The 20,420-nt window shown below is 31.7% G+C and overlaps 1 protein-coding gene across 12 annotated transcripts in view; it reads right to left on the bottom strand.

The window, feature by feature from the left end:
* Nucleotides 1-20,420, bottom strand: part of EPHA6 (EPH receptor A6) — an 868,712-nt gene that overhangs the window by 758,801 nt on the left and 89,491 nt on the right. Inside the window, exon 1 of one of the 12 annotated variants that reach the window (XM_057696165.1) lies at nucleotides 1,437-1,546. The exons of the other annotated variants lie outside the window; for them this stretch is intronic. Within the exon in view, the coding sequence (XP_057552148.1) occupies nucleotides 1,437-1,484 (48 nt within the window). The 5' untranslated portion in view covers nucleotides 1,485-1,546. Of the gene's footprint in view, nucleotides 1-1,436; nucleotides 1,547-20,420 lie in introns of those variants that run through there. 12 annotated transcript variants of the gene reach the window in all.

Genomic DNA, 20,420 nt, shown 5'->3' on the forward strand with positions numbered 1-20,420 from the left:
AAGAAGATATGGTACAGACACACACACACACATACACTAATATTACTCAGCCATAAAAAAGAATGAAACAGTGCAATTCGCAGCAACATGAATGGACCTAGAAATTATCATATTAAGTGAAGTAAGTCAGACAAAGACAAATATCCTAGTATATCACTTATATGTGGAATCTAAAAAAATGATATAAATGGAATTCTTTACAAAACAGAAACAGACTTACAGACATAGAAAACAAATTTATGGTTACCAAAGGGGAAAGGTGAGGGGTAGGAATAAATTACAAGTTTGGGATTAATATACACACACTACTATATATAAAACAGATAATCAACAAGGACTACTGTATAGCACAGGGAATTCTACTCAATATTCTGTAATAACTTATACGGGAAAAGAATCTGAAAAAGAATAGACATATGTATATGTACAAGTGAATCACTTTGTTGTATACCTGAAACTAACACAACATTGTAAATCAACTATACTCCAACATAAAATAAAACTTAAAAAGAGAATTTAAAATGTCAGGAATATTACCTATTGCTTTTCTTAGATCTTTCATTTAAAAAATTAACTTATTAGTTCTTTAATCATGTTCCTATAGTGAAAGTTAATTTTTTTTTCATTTTTCATGTTTATATATTTTCTTTATTGGTAGCCAATTATATCTTTAAAAATCTTGACTATATATATTTTTAAAAATACATTATTTACACTCATAATTTTGTACAACCTCTAGTCACAGAATTATTATCACCTCTTTTTATTGCAAAGCACTGCAATATTCTGAGTGAAGATTCATTATATTTTCAAAATATATAAAATCTGAAATTTAGGTTTTGAGATTAGAGTTGGAAAGAAGGAATGCCCCTTTAAGGTCGTTTTGCTAACTCACTGACCTGGAGTCTTTCCAGGTACAGATAATTAACAACATTACATAAATACTTACTACTTTTAAACTTTGGTTCAAAATCAAGAGCAATGATATACATTTCCTTGAGCCTGAGGTATAGTTAAAAAAAAGAACATTATAGAAACTACCTACTGCTATTTATGTAGTATACATAGAAGAACTTGAAAAAGTTGATATAAATTTTTATAGTAATTTAACTTCATACTCTATCATTATAATGGATTGGTAACAGCTTGATTTTTTTAAGTTTGCATAAAACAGAACCATGACATTTTCTAATTAGCTTATTTCACATGCTTTAGAACCATTACATTTCAAAAATATTTTTAAGAAGCCAGATGTTTGTTATTGATATTTTTTAAAAAATAACAATTAAGAAATAAATGTTAAGTTCAAACTAAACATATGGACTTTGTAAAGTACTTAGCTCTGGTGTCTAAAAAGACAATCTCCCACAGAAAAAGAATCTACTTAAAAAATATGTTATTAATGAACATGTAGTTTTCCTAGAAACTTTTCCAACCTGGCTCCTATGGAGCTGCAGCATGTACATCCAGAGGAGAAGTAACATCAGGGTCTGGTGAAGCGGTCTCTTCAGTGCCTTCTTGAATTTTCCCCCCTTTTAGCAGTGTTGAAAATAGGTCTGGAAAAGCATAGGAAAACTATATCAAATTTTCCTTAGGAGGTTTGTTCCATACTGTTTTAGCAACTTTGCATGGTGAAGGTGTTCTATGGTATGACATTATATATTCATTTTCACTAATGAGTCTTCCTATAAAATAAAATTTTAAATATCTTCAAGATAAATATAATTACATTGTAGTAACTCAAATCAAGTTATATTTGAACATATGTACGTGTGAGTCAGATCAGAAGCATCCTTAGAATTATGCATACGTAAAAACGATTTCTAAGAAAAGCTGAATTATTTAGAATGATATGTGTTATACAAAATGAAATATGATGCTTCAGGACAATCTAACTTTGATATGCTATCTTTATAAGCTGGATTCAAAGATATTTAAATATTGTATGCTCTTATACAATCTAGAAAATATTAAATCCATTGTTTAATAAGGATAAATAAGAATTATTTCCATGTACAATACACAGAATAGTTTTACATATATATATTATATATATATAATAGTTCTGTATGTGTCCACCAAAATTGAAAATATCGCTGATTACACTTCTAAATTTCAGTGATAAAAATAAGATTGTATGTTGGCAGAAAGGTATCACCCTTAATTTGTCCAAATGATCAGTGTCATTAATTAAAAAATAAAAAAATATTTTGAATTTGATTTTCCCCAATATTGACTATTTGACATGTAATAAAACTGATGATTTGGTTATAGCTATTTTCTAATATCCACAACAATGTTAGTATGAGTATTGTCTTCAGGTTTAGTGAAAACGAACACAGTAAAAAGATACTTAAAAGAAGAGAGGTTGCTAAAACAGTAACCACTAATATAAATGCTCCTAGTGTTACTGGATCATTTAAAGTTGTACAAGGCTTGGGTAGACATTAGAGAATCAATATTATTTGAGTTCCAGTATAATGACTGAAAGTGAACATAAACTGTAAATGGTATCACCATTCTTCATAGCACTAGTATATTAAAAACAAGCAATGAAGAAGAGTCATAATGCTAGGAGCAGAAATAATATTTAAAGCTATCATATTCGAAGGACTTTTTTCTAATTCATGTTTTCATACTTAGAATTGATAGTCTTTAGAAAAATATTTGAACTATGTGATTCTTTTTTGGTACTTAATATATTAATACTTATTGCAATCTCATTTGCCTTCCTAATTCCCCATTCTTAAACTCATAACTTGAAACTTCACTAATACTTGAAAACATTGTAAAGTAATATAAATATTATAAATTAATTCTTATACATATCTCTATACCTGCTTATCATATGACCATGACATAGTTACAGTACAATTATAGTTAGTCAATATGTAGTTTGCTTAAAAAAACACGAAATCAATAGAAATATCCATCTGCTTGATGTATTTTGTCTTTTGAAAATTCTAAAAAAAATCTGTTTTTGGTTATTTCAAAGGCACAGTTAAAAATTAATAGGGTATGCTGAAACAATTATATCTAAAATCAAATGATCACTTATTAAAATTATAATTTGCAACTCACATTAGAAAACCCAAATATGTTAAAATATTCCTTTAATAATACTGGCAGAATAAGATAAAACCAAAATTAACCTATAAGAATAAACTCTAAAAAGTTGAAAGGAAAACCTGATAGAAATTAATACTGATACTATGACATTTAAACTAAAAATCAAAATAGTCTAGTCAGAGTGAAGTATTCTATATACAAACAGTCGTCTTTGTGCCTTAAATACGTGCAACTTTGTTTTCCCATGGGAAAAATCTCATTAAAACAGGAAAATATATTTTATAATTTGAAAGGAGACTCTATTAGCAACTTATTGTAGCATGCAAAATACAATATTGTGGGGAAGAAACCTATGGTTTAATGACAGAATCTTATAAGGTGAAGGTGGTGTTCATCAACACGATACAGCAGATATTTAAAAAAATAATTTAATATTCAACAATCAAAACCTGTTGAATTAAAAGTGTGCACAGAGACAAATGAAATCCTTCCAACTGATCTAAAAAGAGTTCATAAAAGAGTCAATGTTAAACATATTTCAAATTTGAAGATGTCAAAGTCAAAATACACAGCAATAGTAAAATTAATTTCATTTTCATAAATTTCTGGCCAATAGGTTGTTACCTTACACAAGCAAGCAGAATTCAAAAGATTGAAAAGAACATATTTGGAAAGAAAAAAAAATAGAAGCAAGGAAAAGTTTGTTGCTGAACAAAAGGACTGTCCAAAGGAAACCTTCCTGAAGTTATGAAAGATAAACTAGGTATATTATACAGGTGAAATTGGTGAAAACTTCACTTTTCATGACTTATTAAATATAGGGTTCACAAGCCACCAGGTGTTGTAACAGGAGAAAAACTGCTAATTCTTTTTCTCACTGTAAGTTTACAACAAATAATTAGATAGACATGAGATACATGTGTACTAGTTGATATTAGAAACAGTTTAAATGTTAAGTACCAAATTGTTTTAGGCAATTTAAGGCAGTATAAGAGATGGAGTATAAACTGCAACTTAGAGGAAAGGAGGTGAAATTTTCTAAGCACATTGGATCCTTAAATATGAAGATGAATAAACAAATGAAACAAGAGAATGACAGCAAGCTTATGAACACTGTTAATTGTAAACATCATTACAGAATAAAATAAACATTAATACAATTAGCTGGTTATTAAAGGGTTTTAAGTTTCCCAGTGTTTGTCTAGTTAGCTTAGAGGGCAGAAGCAAATCAATATAAGACAACTGATAGGGTTTCATGGAGGGACTGAGGCCAAGCTGAATTTAAGAGTGCCACCTGAATAATGCTCCACAGCAGCAGGTAGAAATGAGGAAACTACAATAACCGAAAAGGATTCCTTGGTAAAATAAATTTTGGAAAATCTAAGAAAGTCAAATTTAAATATCTTGTGTATTTGTTTTGTATTTCTTATTTCTATAACTGAAAAAAAATATTTCAGTCTTTAAAGCCTTATGAATACCTACCAGCAACGGTATGCTGTATGCCCCCATTTTTGGTGAAACCATGGTAAGACATCTCTCTCCACTGTCTACTTTAAATAACATTGGCCTACAGTAAAAATATACATAGTATGTGGCAATCGGAGAGACTTAGGTTAGAAAAATGGCAAAGTTTTCTGCTGAGCTGCCACTGCAAATACTTGGAATCTCTCAGTAATTTCAAAATTGAACTGAGTGAACACAGTTTAAGTTTAGTAATGGGTAGGAGCAAGAGATGATCAAAGTGCTTGCTAGTTCTGAAATGCTTTCAAGGATACACAAAGCTAGGTCCTTAAGTCTTGGGCATGTAAAGACACCAGTCCATCCTCTCATCCCCATTAGGAGACTTCTGATAGGGTAGAGCAATACTCCTGGAAACCTGGGACTTCCCTACACCAAATATTCCATCCTAGAGTGATGACTCCAGTGCAGTCTTAGTGAACTAACTGCTTACAACACTGTTCTAGGATTAAACTTCATCTGGTTGTATGGCATGATATTAAAGATAATCAGAAGTGCCCCCCTCAAAAAGAAACTAAAGTATAAACAATAATGTCTACATATAATATTGGCAGAAGGTGAAAGTAACATGAATCCATGATAGGATGGCAACTAAAAGGAGAGGGGACACCTTGAAAACATAGCATCACAGAGTGAGAGTCACAAAATAAATTTTACAAGATAAAGTTTCATAGCCCTATGGTTTTAGCATTAGTTCTCGTAAAAAGACTGTTGAAAAAACTATTCTGGGATATTCTCAGTGTCTGATAACAGTAGAATAGTTTATCTTACACTGTCTTCTGTTAATAAAAAGAATAAACACTGAAAGTGACAGAGGATGAGAGAAATGGAAGAGACTTAAGGGAGGCAGAAACTAAAGGAGATAAGATCCTTGAAATAAAAGTATCACACTGGTGAAGTGTCACATTTTAGACACCTCATCTACATTGAGAGCACAACTCTGTCTCTAATACAGAGGCTGAGGTGGTTAGAAGGGGACAGAAGTAGCTCAAGCTGAAAGCTGCAGTTTTATTGACCCTCCTCCCTGCCCCCGCCCCACAGCCCAATAAGGAATCAGAGGTTGGACTTTTTGGCTTTCAGAGCAGCTGGAAATTGGGGGTGGAATTGCAGCTGTGCACAGCCAGAGAGTAGGGGATCCAAAAACTGTATATACACACCCCTCAAACCTTAGCTAACTGAAACTATTCTTGTTTCAGACAAGACTAAAAGCAGCCCAGAGGAAAAGAGCCGAAACCCTGAAAGAGCTTAGTAGAGATTTTTAACAGCTGCCCACCCCAAAGGAGATTAAGTTTGTAGCTCAAGCCCCAATAAATTCAGAGGCTTTATAAACACTCCAGCTTTCCAGTAAAGTACCACAAAAGCCATGCCTTAGGAATAAAGACCTTGTCTCCAGACTAAGGGATTGTCTCTACAAGCACATACAAAACCAAAATAGACTAAAAATAGCCCTAACAAAGCCTAAAACTAAGTCTCAAAAAAAATCAAGGTCTGTGAGTAATGTAACTGCCTGATAGAAAACTCAAACTTTTAGAGAAAAATTACATTATCCAGAGTCTGTAAAATACAGTTGACTCTTGAACAACATGGGTTTGAACTGCACAGGTCCACTTACATGTGGATTTTTTTTCAATAAATATACATATGCATTGTACTATGTCATTTTATACGAGGAACCTGAGCATCTTATATTTTATATAAGGAATCTGTGGACTCCTGGAACCAATCCCTCCAGATACTGAGGGATGAATATGTATCATCTATAGTGTCCAGTATACAATAAAAATCTACTAAAATGTGACAAAACAGGAAAATATGACCCTGTATCAATAGACAAATCTGTCAATTGAAACAAATATACAAACCAGATGTTGAACTTAGTAAAGAGGATTTTAAAATAGTTACGATAAATCTATTAAAGAATCTACAAGAAAAATGACTATAATGGATTAGAAGAGATATAAAAACTGCAAAACGAAACAAAGCAAAGCAACCAAGAAAAAATTCTGGAATTGAACAATGTAATACCTGAAATAAAAAATCCATTAGATGAGATTAAAAGCATATCGGACAAAACAGAAAAAAAGGATCACAGAACCTGAAACACAGGTTAATAGAAATCATCCACACTGAAGTATACAGAGAAAAAAAAAAGATTAAAAAAAGAGAAAAGAGAATAAAAGCTCAATGACCTGAGGGACAGTATGAAGTGGTCTTGCATACATATTATTGGATTTCCAGACAGAGAAGGAAGAGAGATTGGGGCAGAAATATTTTTTGAAAATAGGATAACAAATCTTTTTCTAAATTTAACCACAGAGAAACCCATATTTTCAGGAAGCTTAGTAAATTCCTTGGAGGATAAATAAAAAGAAAACTATAGCTTCTTTTTAATACTATGAACTTGGGAGATTTTAATTACAGACACCATTTGCTTGTTCTGAAAATTAATATATGAATTATTTCATAAATTTTTACAAAAGTGGTAAATTTGTTGGAAGAGTAGTTTGTGCTGAATTAACAACAGCATTAAACTCTGGAAAATTTTAGAGATTTGAATTATTTGAAAGTCTAGGGCACCAAATTGAAAAAGTAATAATGACCTTAAAGAATTTCTTGAAAAGTATAAATATTACAATTTACCAAATGATGTTCACAAGGTGGCTTGTTTCTCTTTTGTACATTTTATTTATTTTTTTTGTACATTTTATAAATTACACCTTTAAAACATCATTGTTGACACATGCTATTCCTCTTTTGGGACTGGTTGTAGATACTGAATTTTTATTCTTGGTGTGACAGAGTAGGATAAAGATATGGAACCTGTCTCATAGGATGAAATATTTAACTAACGATCATTAAAATTGTATAAAGTACTGAACTTCAAAGACACACACTGGAAACAGCTAAAAAGTGAGGGCCATGAAGAAGTTTTGAGAGCTAGTAAAAGGCATGATCAGACCATTTATGAAAAATAAATACCAATGGTAAATTCCAAAAACCAACCAGCAAGCAAAGTACTGCAAATCAAAAGATTTATATACTCCCATTTACCACTGCAACAAAAAGAATAAAATACCTAGGAATAAACCTGCCTAAGGAGGCAAAAGACCTATAAGCAGAAAATTATATGATACTGATGAAAGAAATCAAAGATGATACAAACAGGTAGAGGGACATACCACGTTCTTGGATTGGAAGAATCAACACTGTGAAAATGACTATACTACCCAAAGTAATTTACAGATTCAATGCAAATCCCTATCAAATTACCAATGGCATTTTTGACAGAACTAGAACAAGAAATTTTACAATTTGTATGGAAACACAAAAGACCTCGAATAGCCAAAGCAATCTTGAGAAGGAAAGATAGAGCTGGACAAATCAGGCTCCCTGATGTTAAATTATACTACAAGGCTACAATGATCAAGACAGTATGGTACTGACACAAAAACAGAAATATGGATCAACAGAACAGAATAGAGAGCCCAGAGATAAACCCACACACATATGGGCACCTTATATTGACAAAGGAGGCAAGAATATACAATGGAGAAAAGACAGACTCTTCAATAAGTGGTCCTGGGAAAATTGGACAGCTACATGTAAAAGAATGAAATTGGAACACTTCCTAACACCATACACAAAAATAAACTCCAAATGGATTACAGACCTACATGTAAGTCCAGACACTAAAAGACTCTTAGAGGAAAACATAGGCAGAACACTCTATGACATAAATCAAAGCAAGATCCTTTGTGACCCATCTCCTAGAATTATGGAAATAAAATAAAAAATAAACAAATGGGACCTAATGAAACTTAAATGCTTTTGCACAACAAAAGAAACCATAAACAAGACAAGACAACCCTCAGAATGGGAGAAAATATTTGCCAACGAAGCAACAGACAAAGGATTAATCTCCAAAACATACAAGCAGTTCATGTAGCTCAATATCAAAAAAGCAAATAACCCAATCCAAAACTGCACAGAAGACCTAAATAGACACTTCTCCAATGAAGACATGCAGATGGCTAAGAAAAACATGAAAAGATGCTGTACATCACTAATCATTAGAGAAATGCAAGTCAAAGCCACCATGAGGTATCCCCTCACACCAGTCAGAATGGCCATCATCAAAAAATCTAGAAACAATAAATGCTGGAGTGGGTGTGGAGAAAAGGGAACTCTCCTGCACTGTTGGTGGGAATGTAAATTGGTACAGCCACTATGGAAAACAGTATGGAGGGTTCTTAAAAAACTACAAATGGAACTACCATATGACCCAGCAATCCCACTCCTGGGCATATACCCTGAAAAAGCCATAATCCAAAAATAAACATACCACAATGTTCACTGCAGCACTATTTACAATAGCCAGGACATGGAAGCAACCTAAATGCCCATCAACAGATGATTGGATAAAGAAGATGTGGCACATATATGCAATGGAATATTACTCAGCTATAAAAAAGAATGAGATGGAGCTATATGTAATGAAGTGGTTAGACCTAGAGTCTGTCATACAGAGCGAAGTAAGCCAGAAAGAGAAAAACAAATACCGTATGCTAACTCACATATATGGAATCTAAAAAATGGTACTGATGAACCCAGTGACAGGGCAAGAATAAAGATGCAGATGTAGAGAACAGACTTGACACAGGGTGGGGGGCAAAGGGGAAGCTGGGACGAAGTGAGAGAGTAGCATTAACATATATACACTACCAAATGTAAAACAGCTAGCTAGTGGGAAGCTGCTGCATAACACAGGGAGATCAACTTGATGATTGGTGATGACTTAGAGGGCTGAGATAGGCAGGGTAGGAAGGAGTCTCGGGAGGAAGAGGATATGGGATGTATGTATAAATAGAGCTGATTCACTTTGTTGTACAGCAGAAACTGGCACAACAGTGATAAAGCAATTATACTCCAATAAAGAGCTTAAAAAAATTATAGTCCACTCAATTGGCTAACATAATATAACCCAATATTAATGCTATATGTGAAGTTTCATAAAAACAACTGAATAAAATGTGAGTTTGCTTGGTGAGCAAGGGTGAGCTTGCTGTATATACAGGAACCATTTGCCATGGTTATATGTGTAATATCCATATTTGCATTTTTTCAAGCAATGTTACCACAGGATTTCACCCTATGTTTTTTTTAACTTTGTAGCTTTGGTGAAGCACATTCTTACATGGTGCTGATGGAAGTGTAATTATTAATTTCATGCTCACTATTTGCCAAGTAATTTTTGGCATAGTCGTGGGCAAAGCACATAAAAACCTCTGCCTTTGTAAAATTTACTTCTAGCTAGCAGTGACTGGTATCAAAAGTCTTACAATTCTACAGATTATGTGGATGTAAATAAAATTTATTTTTGTCTTATTGAGAAAAATACTTTAGATTATTATTGATCCTTATGGAGTTCATGCTGTTGGCGATAGACCCTTATTTTGCAAAAGTTCTTTCCTTGAAAATATCACTTGCATAAATACTACAGTTATTACTGCTTCAAGAAAACCAAACGAGCAGAGAAGATTGTGTGTGTGTGTGTGTGTGTGTGTGTCTGTGAATGGGTGGATGTGTGTATTCACGTGGTGAAAGGAAAATGCCACTATATTCTGATATTTGTAAAAACAGTAGTAGGTAAATTGATTTTTCATGTAAGAAATTTTAAATTGGGAGATTGGGATTGCTATATATACATTACTAATAAGAACAAATCAAACTGTACATTTTAAATATATGCAGTTTATTGTATGCCAATTAATATCTCAATAAAAATCCTTAAAGAAAAAAAGATTGTTAAATTTGTTTTCTACATGAAAATAATGTATTGCCTCAACTCACTTCAGAGCTTTTTTCATCAATTATTGTAAAAAATGTTGTCATAAAATACCATAGAAATAAAGCTATTTCTTACAAATAATGACCACTGTTGTCTAGTCATTTCCTGCTCTGTGTAAGATGATCATTACAGTATTTTTTATGGCAGTCCAAAATAGAAACAAATATATATATACTCTCCCTTGTCTGACTCCTCAATCCACAACTAGATGGCTGTTTCACATATTTAACTTTCCTCCAATTTCAATCTAAAATTTATAGTCATACACTTAGTGTGTAACCCTATAATTCCATACCAAATTCCTCTTTTCCAAAAAAAACTTTCATATGTCCTAAACTGCCTCTACTTTCAACGATCTGCAACTTGATCCTGAACTGTTCCTGTTTTCCCACTTTTTGCCAGGTGCTAATAAAACTGTAGAATTGCAAGAGAATTTTGTTATAAAGTGACTAATTTCATTTGAAGAAATCTGAAAATTGAAGTAGAGACAGAGGAATCCTAAGAAGCTAGATGTCTGTCTGTGGCAAAGTTTGCATTCTAAAAGTATAAGAAATAAACTGCAGTTTTTATAAACATCTTTAGCTAAAGAAATGCAATAACAGGTGAAGAGAAAATAAAAGTCTACAACTTGGGAAACTTGGAGTTAAAATAACTAAACATATCCTAAGTAGAAGGGAGATGTACTAAGGCAATTTAACTTCCTTCTAAATACTGTAGATTAATCCGATTGAACATTCATCATTTTTTCATTATTTATAATTCATGCGGTTTAAGTAATGTGAAAAATGTTAAATATTAGGGGAAAAAGTTCTCTCTTTATAGGCTTTTGATAAAGAAATAAAAAGCAAAAAGTAGGCTGGATAACTAAAGTTTATTCTCTAATAGCTTTTTAGCTATTTTGTTTTGAAAATTTTCTCCCAAAATAGGAGATGAGCTATATCACTTTAATTATAAGTATCATATTTTTTTACCTTTTTAAATTTTTAAAATAAATCTCATAACAATACTTTAATTATAAATACTCTTTGAAAAACAGATAGTTTCCTACATAACCATAATACCATTATCATATCTAATAAAATTGACAGTGATTCTTTAATATTTTCTAAAAATATAGTTCATTTTCAAATTTACCTGTTTGTCCAATCAAGGTCTACATCTTATATTTGGCTATGTCTCTCTTTTTCAATCTGAACAACTCTTTTCTCCAAATATTTCATCTAGTGATTTTAATATCCTTTGACAATCTTCGCTGAACTAATTATTCTGTTAGGTTTTGAAAAATGGTGATTTTCTAATTCTATCATTTCTTCTTTATTTAGTAGGAGGAATTTTTCTCTAATGAAAAACTGTCCCTCATGAACTAAGGCCATCTGGTTACCCAGAAATAGAGTTCCTACTGGAAAATGAATATAAATGTTTAATTCATTTCTTTAATTACAAATATTCTAAGTAAGGATTTGGTATAATAGCTATCATCAAATGTAAGGCTTTTTTTTATGCTTTCTCTCTCTCCCTCTCTCTCATATAAAGGTAGACTGAAGGATATTAATAGACTTAATATACTTCAATCAACTTCAGGCATTATTCTTTATGATACTTAAATTTTCACAATCTTGGCCAACAGAAGCTCCATCAAACTGACTTCTTTGTTATCACAAATATACACACAGTGCATTAAAAGTCATGCCTTTTCAATGAATTTCAAAATCACTTCTGAAATTCAACTTATATAGTACTCTTCAGTTATTTCAATTTAAGAGCTATATAAAGGCATTGAGAGATTAGCCACTGCCAATTCATGACAACCTTGAATACTTTAACAACCTACGTTAGGAGAAAAACATCATAAAAATGCATGATTTAAAAAACAGTACATTTTATTTTCTGGATATTTTTTAAATTTTTTAAAAAATTTAACCAAACATAATAAATGTATTTGAAAAATAATATAATAAATACAAAAAGTAAACATACAATGATTTACACAGCTAATTAATATGTTCCTCTATGTATGATCTGGAAAAAAAGTACTTACTAATCTTCAATTATCACATGATTTTATCACCTTTAGAAAGTAACATGTTCTCGTTGTAGCACTAATCATAAAGAAAATTAAAATTACATATAAAAAATACCATGGTTGAGTTTTTATTATATTTTCCTAACTATTCTTCTTGATAAAGTTCTATGTATAATCCTTAGTCAAAGTAAAACATAATTAGTCTAAACAAAGACAGTATTGTTGGATATCTACATTAGAATTAACTTCTTTTTCTTAATACAGGTAATTAATGGCTTTAACAATTCTGGGCGGAAGCTGGCTTGAAGTTAATGCCTTTTGTAATCCATAAAATTCTGTATTAATAAAACTTAAAGGCTACATAAACCTGTACCTCAAATACTATTCAAAAATGGGACAAATTAACTTTTATTCCATGATGAATAATTTTAATTATTTCAACTTTCATTGCAGAGAATAAAATGAAGCTATTTTATGGACTTAGTTTTATAAATGTGAGTGGGGGACTTCTCAAAAACACACAGAACTACAAGAATCCTATAGACACACATACACACAATCATAAAGAAAACTATATAGGAATTCTTCCCTAAAGGTTTCTTGAATAACAAAATTGCAAAAAAAAAAAAATGCTGCATATCAACATAAAGACAGTTTATCTAAATGGAAATATGTTTACAGGTTTGTTTATTTTTGCAAATGGAACTTAATTAACGAAGAGAATTTTTACACTAGCTTTTAAAAACTCCTGAAGAGCAGGTCTTTGGCACTACACAGGCATTCAGTAAACATACTGTGAATTAAATAAATGAATAAATAAAGGCATGTTTTCATTATGTTTAATGTTTTCTGCTACATTCTCTACACTGGAGTGTAATGAAAAGAGATTTTTCTAATTTATCTAATAGGTAGTTGAGAATTATACCATTAAATTATTTGCACTTTTCCCATCAGTTAATTTGGTTTTATATTAAAGTATAAATTGAAAAATCTTTTGTTGTAGGAAGACATGTCACTGATAAAGAAAATTCACATAAACACAAAATAGTTTGGTAAGTTTTTAAAATATTTTTCTCTATCAACCATTTATTGTGATGAGAACACAAGATAAAATCAACTTTTGTTGCCTTTTCCCTTGTTTCTTACCTTAATTTGTAATGCAAGTATTTTGATTAGAGTTGAGGATATCTTTGCCTACTTTTAGATCATGTGTTCTGTTGATTTTGTTTTCTTATGATTTTAGCTTTTACACATGCTACTACAAAAAATTACTTTTTAATGATTATTTGAACCAAATGGCAGAGGAACTGGCAAAGGAGAACTTCACAAGTTACAGATCTTTTCTCAGAAATTTACTATGATTTTATGTAGTCCCTTTATTCTATGAAGTAGAAAAATACTTGGACAAAATACTATGGAAAATAAAGAAAAAATATCCACACTGTACTTATCAGCACAAAAAGCTTGAAGCAAAGTGCTATGTCAAATGAAGAAATATTAAGAAAATTATGGACACACATTTCTACTCTGGCCAAAGGCACAGGCTTTTAGGTCTATGAAACTTTAAATAGTATCCAGTACCTAAAAGTTATTACAGTCAATTATAATCCCTGCCTCAGTAGACTGAAAAAAGTTAGTTTCGCTTATTGAAATAGGCATAAATATATTTTAAAAAATTCCCTAAAGCTAAATTAAATGAAGTGCCTAAATGAGTCATTTTTAAGCAAGAGACAACATTCCTTTGTAGATAATATTAATGTACTTTTATGAATTTCTGTGAAATTATCTTGTCACAAACTTTAATTGAATTCTTCCTAAAACTTCTTCTATTACGTATTTTATATATAGATGTGTAAATTTACTCCTTGCTCTCAAATCTGAATCTAGCAGCTTTAGTCATTCCCAAAAAGATTCTCTAATTTTGAAGTTCATGACACTTCTTCATATTTTCCCTAGTTTGCATACTAGTATTCTAATGTGCTAATTATTTACTGCTGATACTAATGTAATAAATACAGTACATCCTTAAGCCTTGCAAAGAGTAGGCATTTTTTTCAATTACACATTTATTAAAAATGACTATATCCTATTGTTGCCCATATCTTATTTATGAATAATGTAGCATGGTGAATGAGGGATAACTTAGAATTGATTTATGTTAACTATAAAATCTGTCTGCTTATATTAAGAAACTGTGACATGGATATTTTACTGAAGTAATATTTCCTTATTTACTTATTCATTTATTTAATTTAGTTTAAAAATTAATTAAAGAACACAAATTCCTTGAATATTGTTATAGAAAAGAAACCCTTTTGCCCCCATAGAAACTGTTTATTAATCAGAAAATTAAGTACACAAAAATGTGAAATAAATAAAGTGAAAGTCATATATTATGCTTTCAAATCACTCTAATTTGTTCTTAGTTATCCCTTATATAAGCTGGAATCTACACATCTTTCAAGACAAATAAGAAATATTACTAAGTAACTGACCATACAATTAGAATAATGACTGGTAAAACAAATTGAGGTAAACCATCTCTGAAAATGCTAAATAATTTTGAAAATGCTATTTTATAAAATCAAGACAACTTCTGCTTAGCTCTACAAAATAATCAATTATTTTTTAAGATTTCAAAATAGTTAACTAACTTCCTACTTTCCTCTGGTACAGACAGCATAATATATGATAGACTCAGTGATACAATAACAAGCAATTTAAAAGTTTTATATCCATACACATTTTTTTTTTTTTTTCAGTAGGATAGTACTGAAATTGTATGGTAGGATTCTCTGGTCATTTGCTTTATAAGCTCAAACATCTACCTTCTTGATGGGAGCCTGTACAAAATGCTCTGTTCCAAAATCTCTTTGACAAGAGTTACCACAACATGTTTGGACTAAGTTAATTCTAGATTCCATAAATGTATCTCAATCAACTGATTTTTTAAAAATTAGAGTGATATCTTCCTCCATGTTTTATACACACTTCAATCCCATGTTTGAAATGTTAAACATATATTTATTTTCACTAAAAAGATTAAAGCCAAATATAATTTACTTAAAATACTATTAAAACCCAATTTAAAAAGCATTATAAAGTCAAGTCCCAGAGTCTGATACTGAGCAGGGCCCTGTGGGGCTCCTGGGCACAAAATCTTTCTGTGTCCCCTATTTCTTTGATTATAGGAAAACAGCCTTCATCAGCCTCCATGACCTTCCCTGAGTTCCAGTGTGCAGATTCAAGTGTTAATTAGTGAAGGGAGGGATGCGGGAGACCTGGGAGAAACAGTCAAAAGCAACCTTGGGGCAAGGTCCTGTTTCCCCAGCAACAATGCACACAACAATATCTTTGAGCTATTTTGCAGAAGTTGAAACCCCCTCTAGGTACGAGAAGTTAATGGTTAACGATGGTATGCTGCCCACAGGCTTGTAGATCCCAGACCAGCTCACCTGAAAGTTGATGATGCTGACTTCTACTTACCTCACCACCAACCCATGAGAAGAATGCAAAACTGTTACCTCCTTTATCCTTATCACCTACCCCTACCAGGAGCCCCAACTATAAGACCTCTCCCTATTCCCCAGAGAGGGGTCACAGTTGAGGCGCTAGCCACTGTGTCCCCCCTTTGCCTGGCAAAGTAATAAAGCTATTCCTTTCTATTCCTCCAAAGTTCTGTCTCTGTGTTTCTCTTCTTCATTGGTGAACAAAGGCCAGGTTTTTCTCAGCAATAAATATAAAACTATAAACAGAATAAATTTTAATGTGTTTCCTACTCATGTCTTTATTGCCTTGCATGCTTGCCTTCCATCACTGAAAGAACTGCTATGTGAAGACATTCTAGCCATCAGGTGGTGCCTTTATATATTAACTATTACTGACAGTACAATTTCTCATAATTTATTAGAGCATAACTTTTGAAATCTAAAGCTAAGGATTTAAAAGGATACTTTTTCCTATTTTAATAACATTAGACTATAAAAATTTAATATAAAAAATTTTAATGTAATTTTATCCAGCTGGAAAAATAGAGCATTAGTTGCTTTTAGCCTTCAAAACATATTTTAACCTCCAGCATATCAGTAAATTTAGTATTAAATCATAATTTTTTGTGCTCCAGTCTCTACACACTTCAAAAATCAACCATGATTGTGCCATCAGAATACTTTAGTGGGCCTTGACTGTAGAGATGGTGGGCAAAGGGGAGAAGGGGGAGAGGGAGAAAGGGGGAGGAGAGAGGGAAGAGGGAGGAAAGAAGATAGAAAAAAGTAAAATAGGAAATAGTAAGGATATATATCATTTTTATGATTTTCTAAATATAGATTTGTGTGCGTGCAATGTAAAAATTTTTCTATGGCAAGAAAACTTTGCAAGATAATATGTAGGAGAATTATAGTATGTTGGAAAAATAGTTCTTTAGCTGTGATTATAAAATTGAAGACTATTAATGGCACTGTAGTGATTATGAATACAAAATCCTCCACATTTTTGGAAATTACTAAGCATTAGACTATAGTAAATTAATAAAACATACTAATTTCTGATTTTGAAAATTTTGTTGTTTTTAAAATTGAGTCTTTGAAATTTGGGGACTTCTTGTATTTCTTGATTGTCCAGTATTTTGAACTCACTGACCCTCTGTTCTGGAAGCCTATAGTAATAATAATGGTCTCTTCAGGTACTGATAAGTCTTTTAGTCAAAAGGGCAGTCTTCTATGCATTCTGCCATATTAGACCCAGTTTACTTCCCACCATTTAAGGACAGCTCTTTCACTCTCCTATTCATTACTCATTAGTTACCAGAGTACCTATCTCTTTTGTCCTTCCTATGGTTCACTATTTTCCCTATGATTCCATCAAGACTATTACATACATTACTTGCTTCCTCAGACCTTCAGTAAACACAGCAGGATCAAGTAATGTCAATAATACTATGTCATATTATTAAAAGTAGCAAAGATGATACAAAAAAGGAAAAAGCCTACAAGAGGATGCCAACTACTCCCTGCATTTATTATGAGAATTATCAATTATGTTTTTATTTCTTTATCTTCTGCACAGGTTTAATCAACATTTCTATCTCCAGTAAATATCTCCATAGACGCCTATTTATGAACAACTGATGTGGTTCGGTTCCCTAAGACTGCTCTCAAGCTTCTAAATTAAAAATTAAATTTAATTATGCCTTTTAGGTATCCCTGGAACCAAGAAGTTCAAATATGTGTACATCATTCTTTACCCATCTAAAAATATGGATAGTTCTATTCTCCATCTTCCCTTTCTTTAGGACTTGAATACTACATAACCTTTTCAGGACTCTTTTAACAGCATTTTTAGTCATAAATTATTAAAAGTATGACATATATCTAAAACTACATTGAAACACAAAGCATATACAAAATTTTAATTTATTAAAGGCCTGCATTTCATTTCACCACTTGCATCTCTAGAATCCCACAAACCTACACATACCCATACAATGGTGGTTTCTCCTATTTCCTAATATCTTTTTCTCACCTACAAAACTAGGACAAAACAGTACATATTTCATAGAGTTCTTTTTATAATTAAATAAAATTAATGTATGTAAAGTGCTGGGGACACAGCAAGCACGATAAATGTGTGCTATCACTATTATTATTACTACTACTACAGCAATTGCTACCGTTACCAACATCATGTGAGAAGGCTATGGCAGTATAAAGGGGAGAACATGTATTGGAGATACATTTTAATTTAAATCTTGACTCCCTGAAAGAGAAATGCTGGTATTATGTAGGATATTTTCTTATACTTTACAAGCTTCATCTTCCTTATCTATAAGATGAGAATAACAATAAATAACAGAATTTTTGTGAGAATTAAATTTCAAAATATAAGTAGAGTAGTAGGCACATAGTAGGTGTTCCTCGAACTTCCTCCTCTCATCACTTCCCATTCAAACTAATTTTAACCATTTCTATGCATTATAGAATAATTCCATAGCTTCCACCAGGAAACAATGATTTTCTTCAGGTACAGATGAACTGGATTAGCCAAAATTACTTTATGTACACTTACAGAAAAAAACCTCCTATTAAAATTAAAACTTAGATAATGAATACACATGAATAAAGGAATGCATAATTTAAAATAAGAAAAAGAAACAAGTATTTGAATATACGTGACATTTTCCTTACATTAACTTTTAGCTGCCATGGTTTACTTTAACTTCTTTTTCCCTTATTTTCCTTTAGAAGACACATCTTATTTTTTCACAGTGATTTTAGTCTTAAAAAGCCAATGCCTTGGTAATTCCCTGGTGGTCCAGTAGTTAGGACTCCCTGTTCTCACTGCCAAGGACCCAGGTTCAATCCCTGGTCAGGGGATTAGGATTCCACAAGCCACATGGTGGGGCCAAAACAAACAAACAAACAAAAGTCAATGCTTTGATATGCCCATGATTTTATAAACTTTCAGAGTCCTTAATAGTACCTATATTTAATATTTAAACACTACTGACAAAAGATATTTAAATTACCTATCTAAAGGTTTTGTCTCAACACTGTTTTCCCTAATTTGCATATGTTATTTGCTAAATTGAAAGTTGATGTCTTTTACCTCACAAGTTTCTCCCAATATCACAAAAAAATTTAGATGACCTTCTTCAACATTCTTTTAATTTCTACTTCAGTAACAGAAAGAGTGTGGGCGAAAAAAACAAACTAGGTAACTCTGCTCTAGAATATACACAAACTCTTCATACTTCCCAGGCAGACAAGAAGATTCCCTCAACTTTCTTTTCTTTCTAGCTGATACCTTTTATCCTTTGATGGGAGTTTCTCTAGTAAACTTTGCCATGTTGCCATTTAGTTGTGCCAAAGATCATGAAGTAGTTTCTTCATACATTGCATAAATTAACTGAGTTGGCTTCTCTAGAACTCCTGTTCTTTTTAAACCATGAATTATACTTTGAGCTGAAATTAATTTTGTGAGAAATTTTTCAATGTAATATTCAGTTTGGAAGCCAGAATTGTAACTGTATCCTTTTGAATCCAGATACTTTTATCAGAATATTTGTGGCTGCTGATCATAACTAGAATGCCTTTAAAAAAATATGATTACTAACAGTATCTAAAATCATATTTATTTTTCTAGTTAAAAAAATTTATTTTTACATAACTTAAAACTTTCCTAAATGGAGAAGCACTCATCATTGATTGAGAAAATTAAGTAGATTTTTATGAACAGCAAAAAAATGTAGCTATTTCCAATTCATCAATGTCTTCTAATCTTTTAGGATAACTTGTTAACAAATGACTAACTGCAAGTCTGAAGTTATACTCTAAAAGAAGCCCTCCTCGGGCAATTCTTTCTGTACTGGCATAAAAAAATCATTTGAAAGCTGACAGGTAGCTCCAAGAATATGAGAGTCATAAAGGAGAATATTTTTTCTTTAAATTGTAATCAGGAATTAATCTGTATCTTTAGCTGCATGTTTAATATTGCTGACTGTATCACTCCATTACACCTTGCCTGAACTGTAGCCATTAATTCTTTTTTTTTCCTTTTAAAAAGAGCTTCATTCAGATATAATTAACATACAATAAACTGCATGTATTTATAGTATACAATTTGATATTCTTTTCCTATTAGTCATCTATTTTATACATATTAGTGTATATATAGCAATCTCAATCTCCCAATTCACCCCATCCCAACCCCTCCCCCCCACTTTCCCTACTTGGTATCCATATGTTTGTTCTCTACATCTGGGTCTGTATTTCTGCCTTGCAAACTGACTGATCTGTACCATTTTTCTAGATTCCACATATAGGCATTAATGTATGATTTTTTTTTTCTTTTTGACTTACTTCACTCTGTATGACAGTCTCTAGGTCCATCCATGTCTCCACAAATGACCCAATTCCATTCTTTTTATGGCTGAGTAATATTCCATTGTATATATGTACCACATTT

Source organism: Hippopotamus amphibius, chromosome 10 (genome assembly GCF_030028045.1).
Source record: "Hippopotamus amphibius kiboko isolate mHipAmp2 chromosome 10, mHipAmp2.hap2, whole genome shotgun sequence".
NCBI lineage: Eukaryota > Metazoa > Chordata > Mammalia > Artiodactyla > Hippopotamidae > Hippopotamus > Hippopotamus amphibius.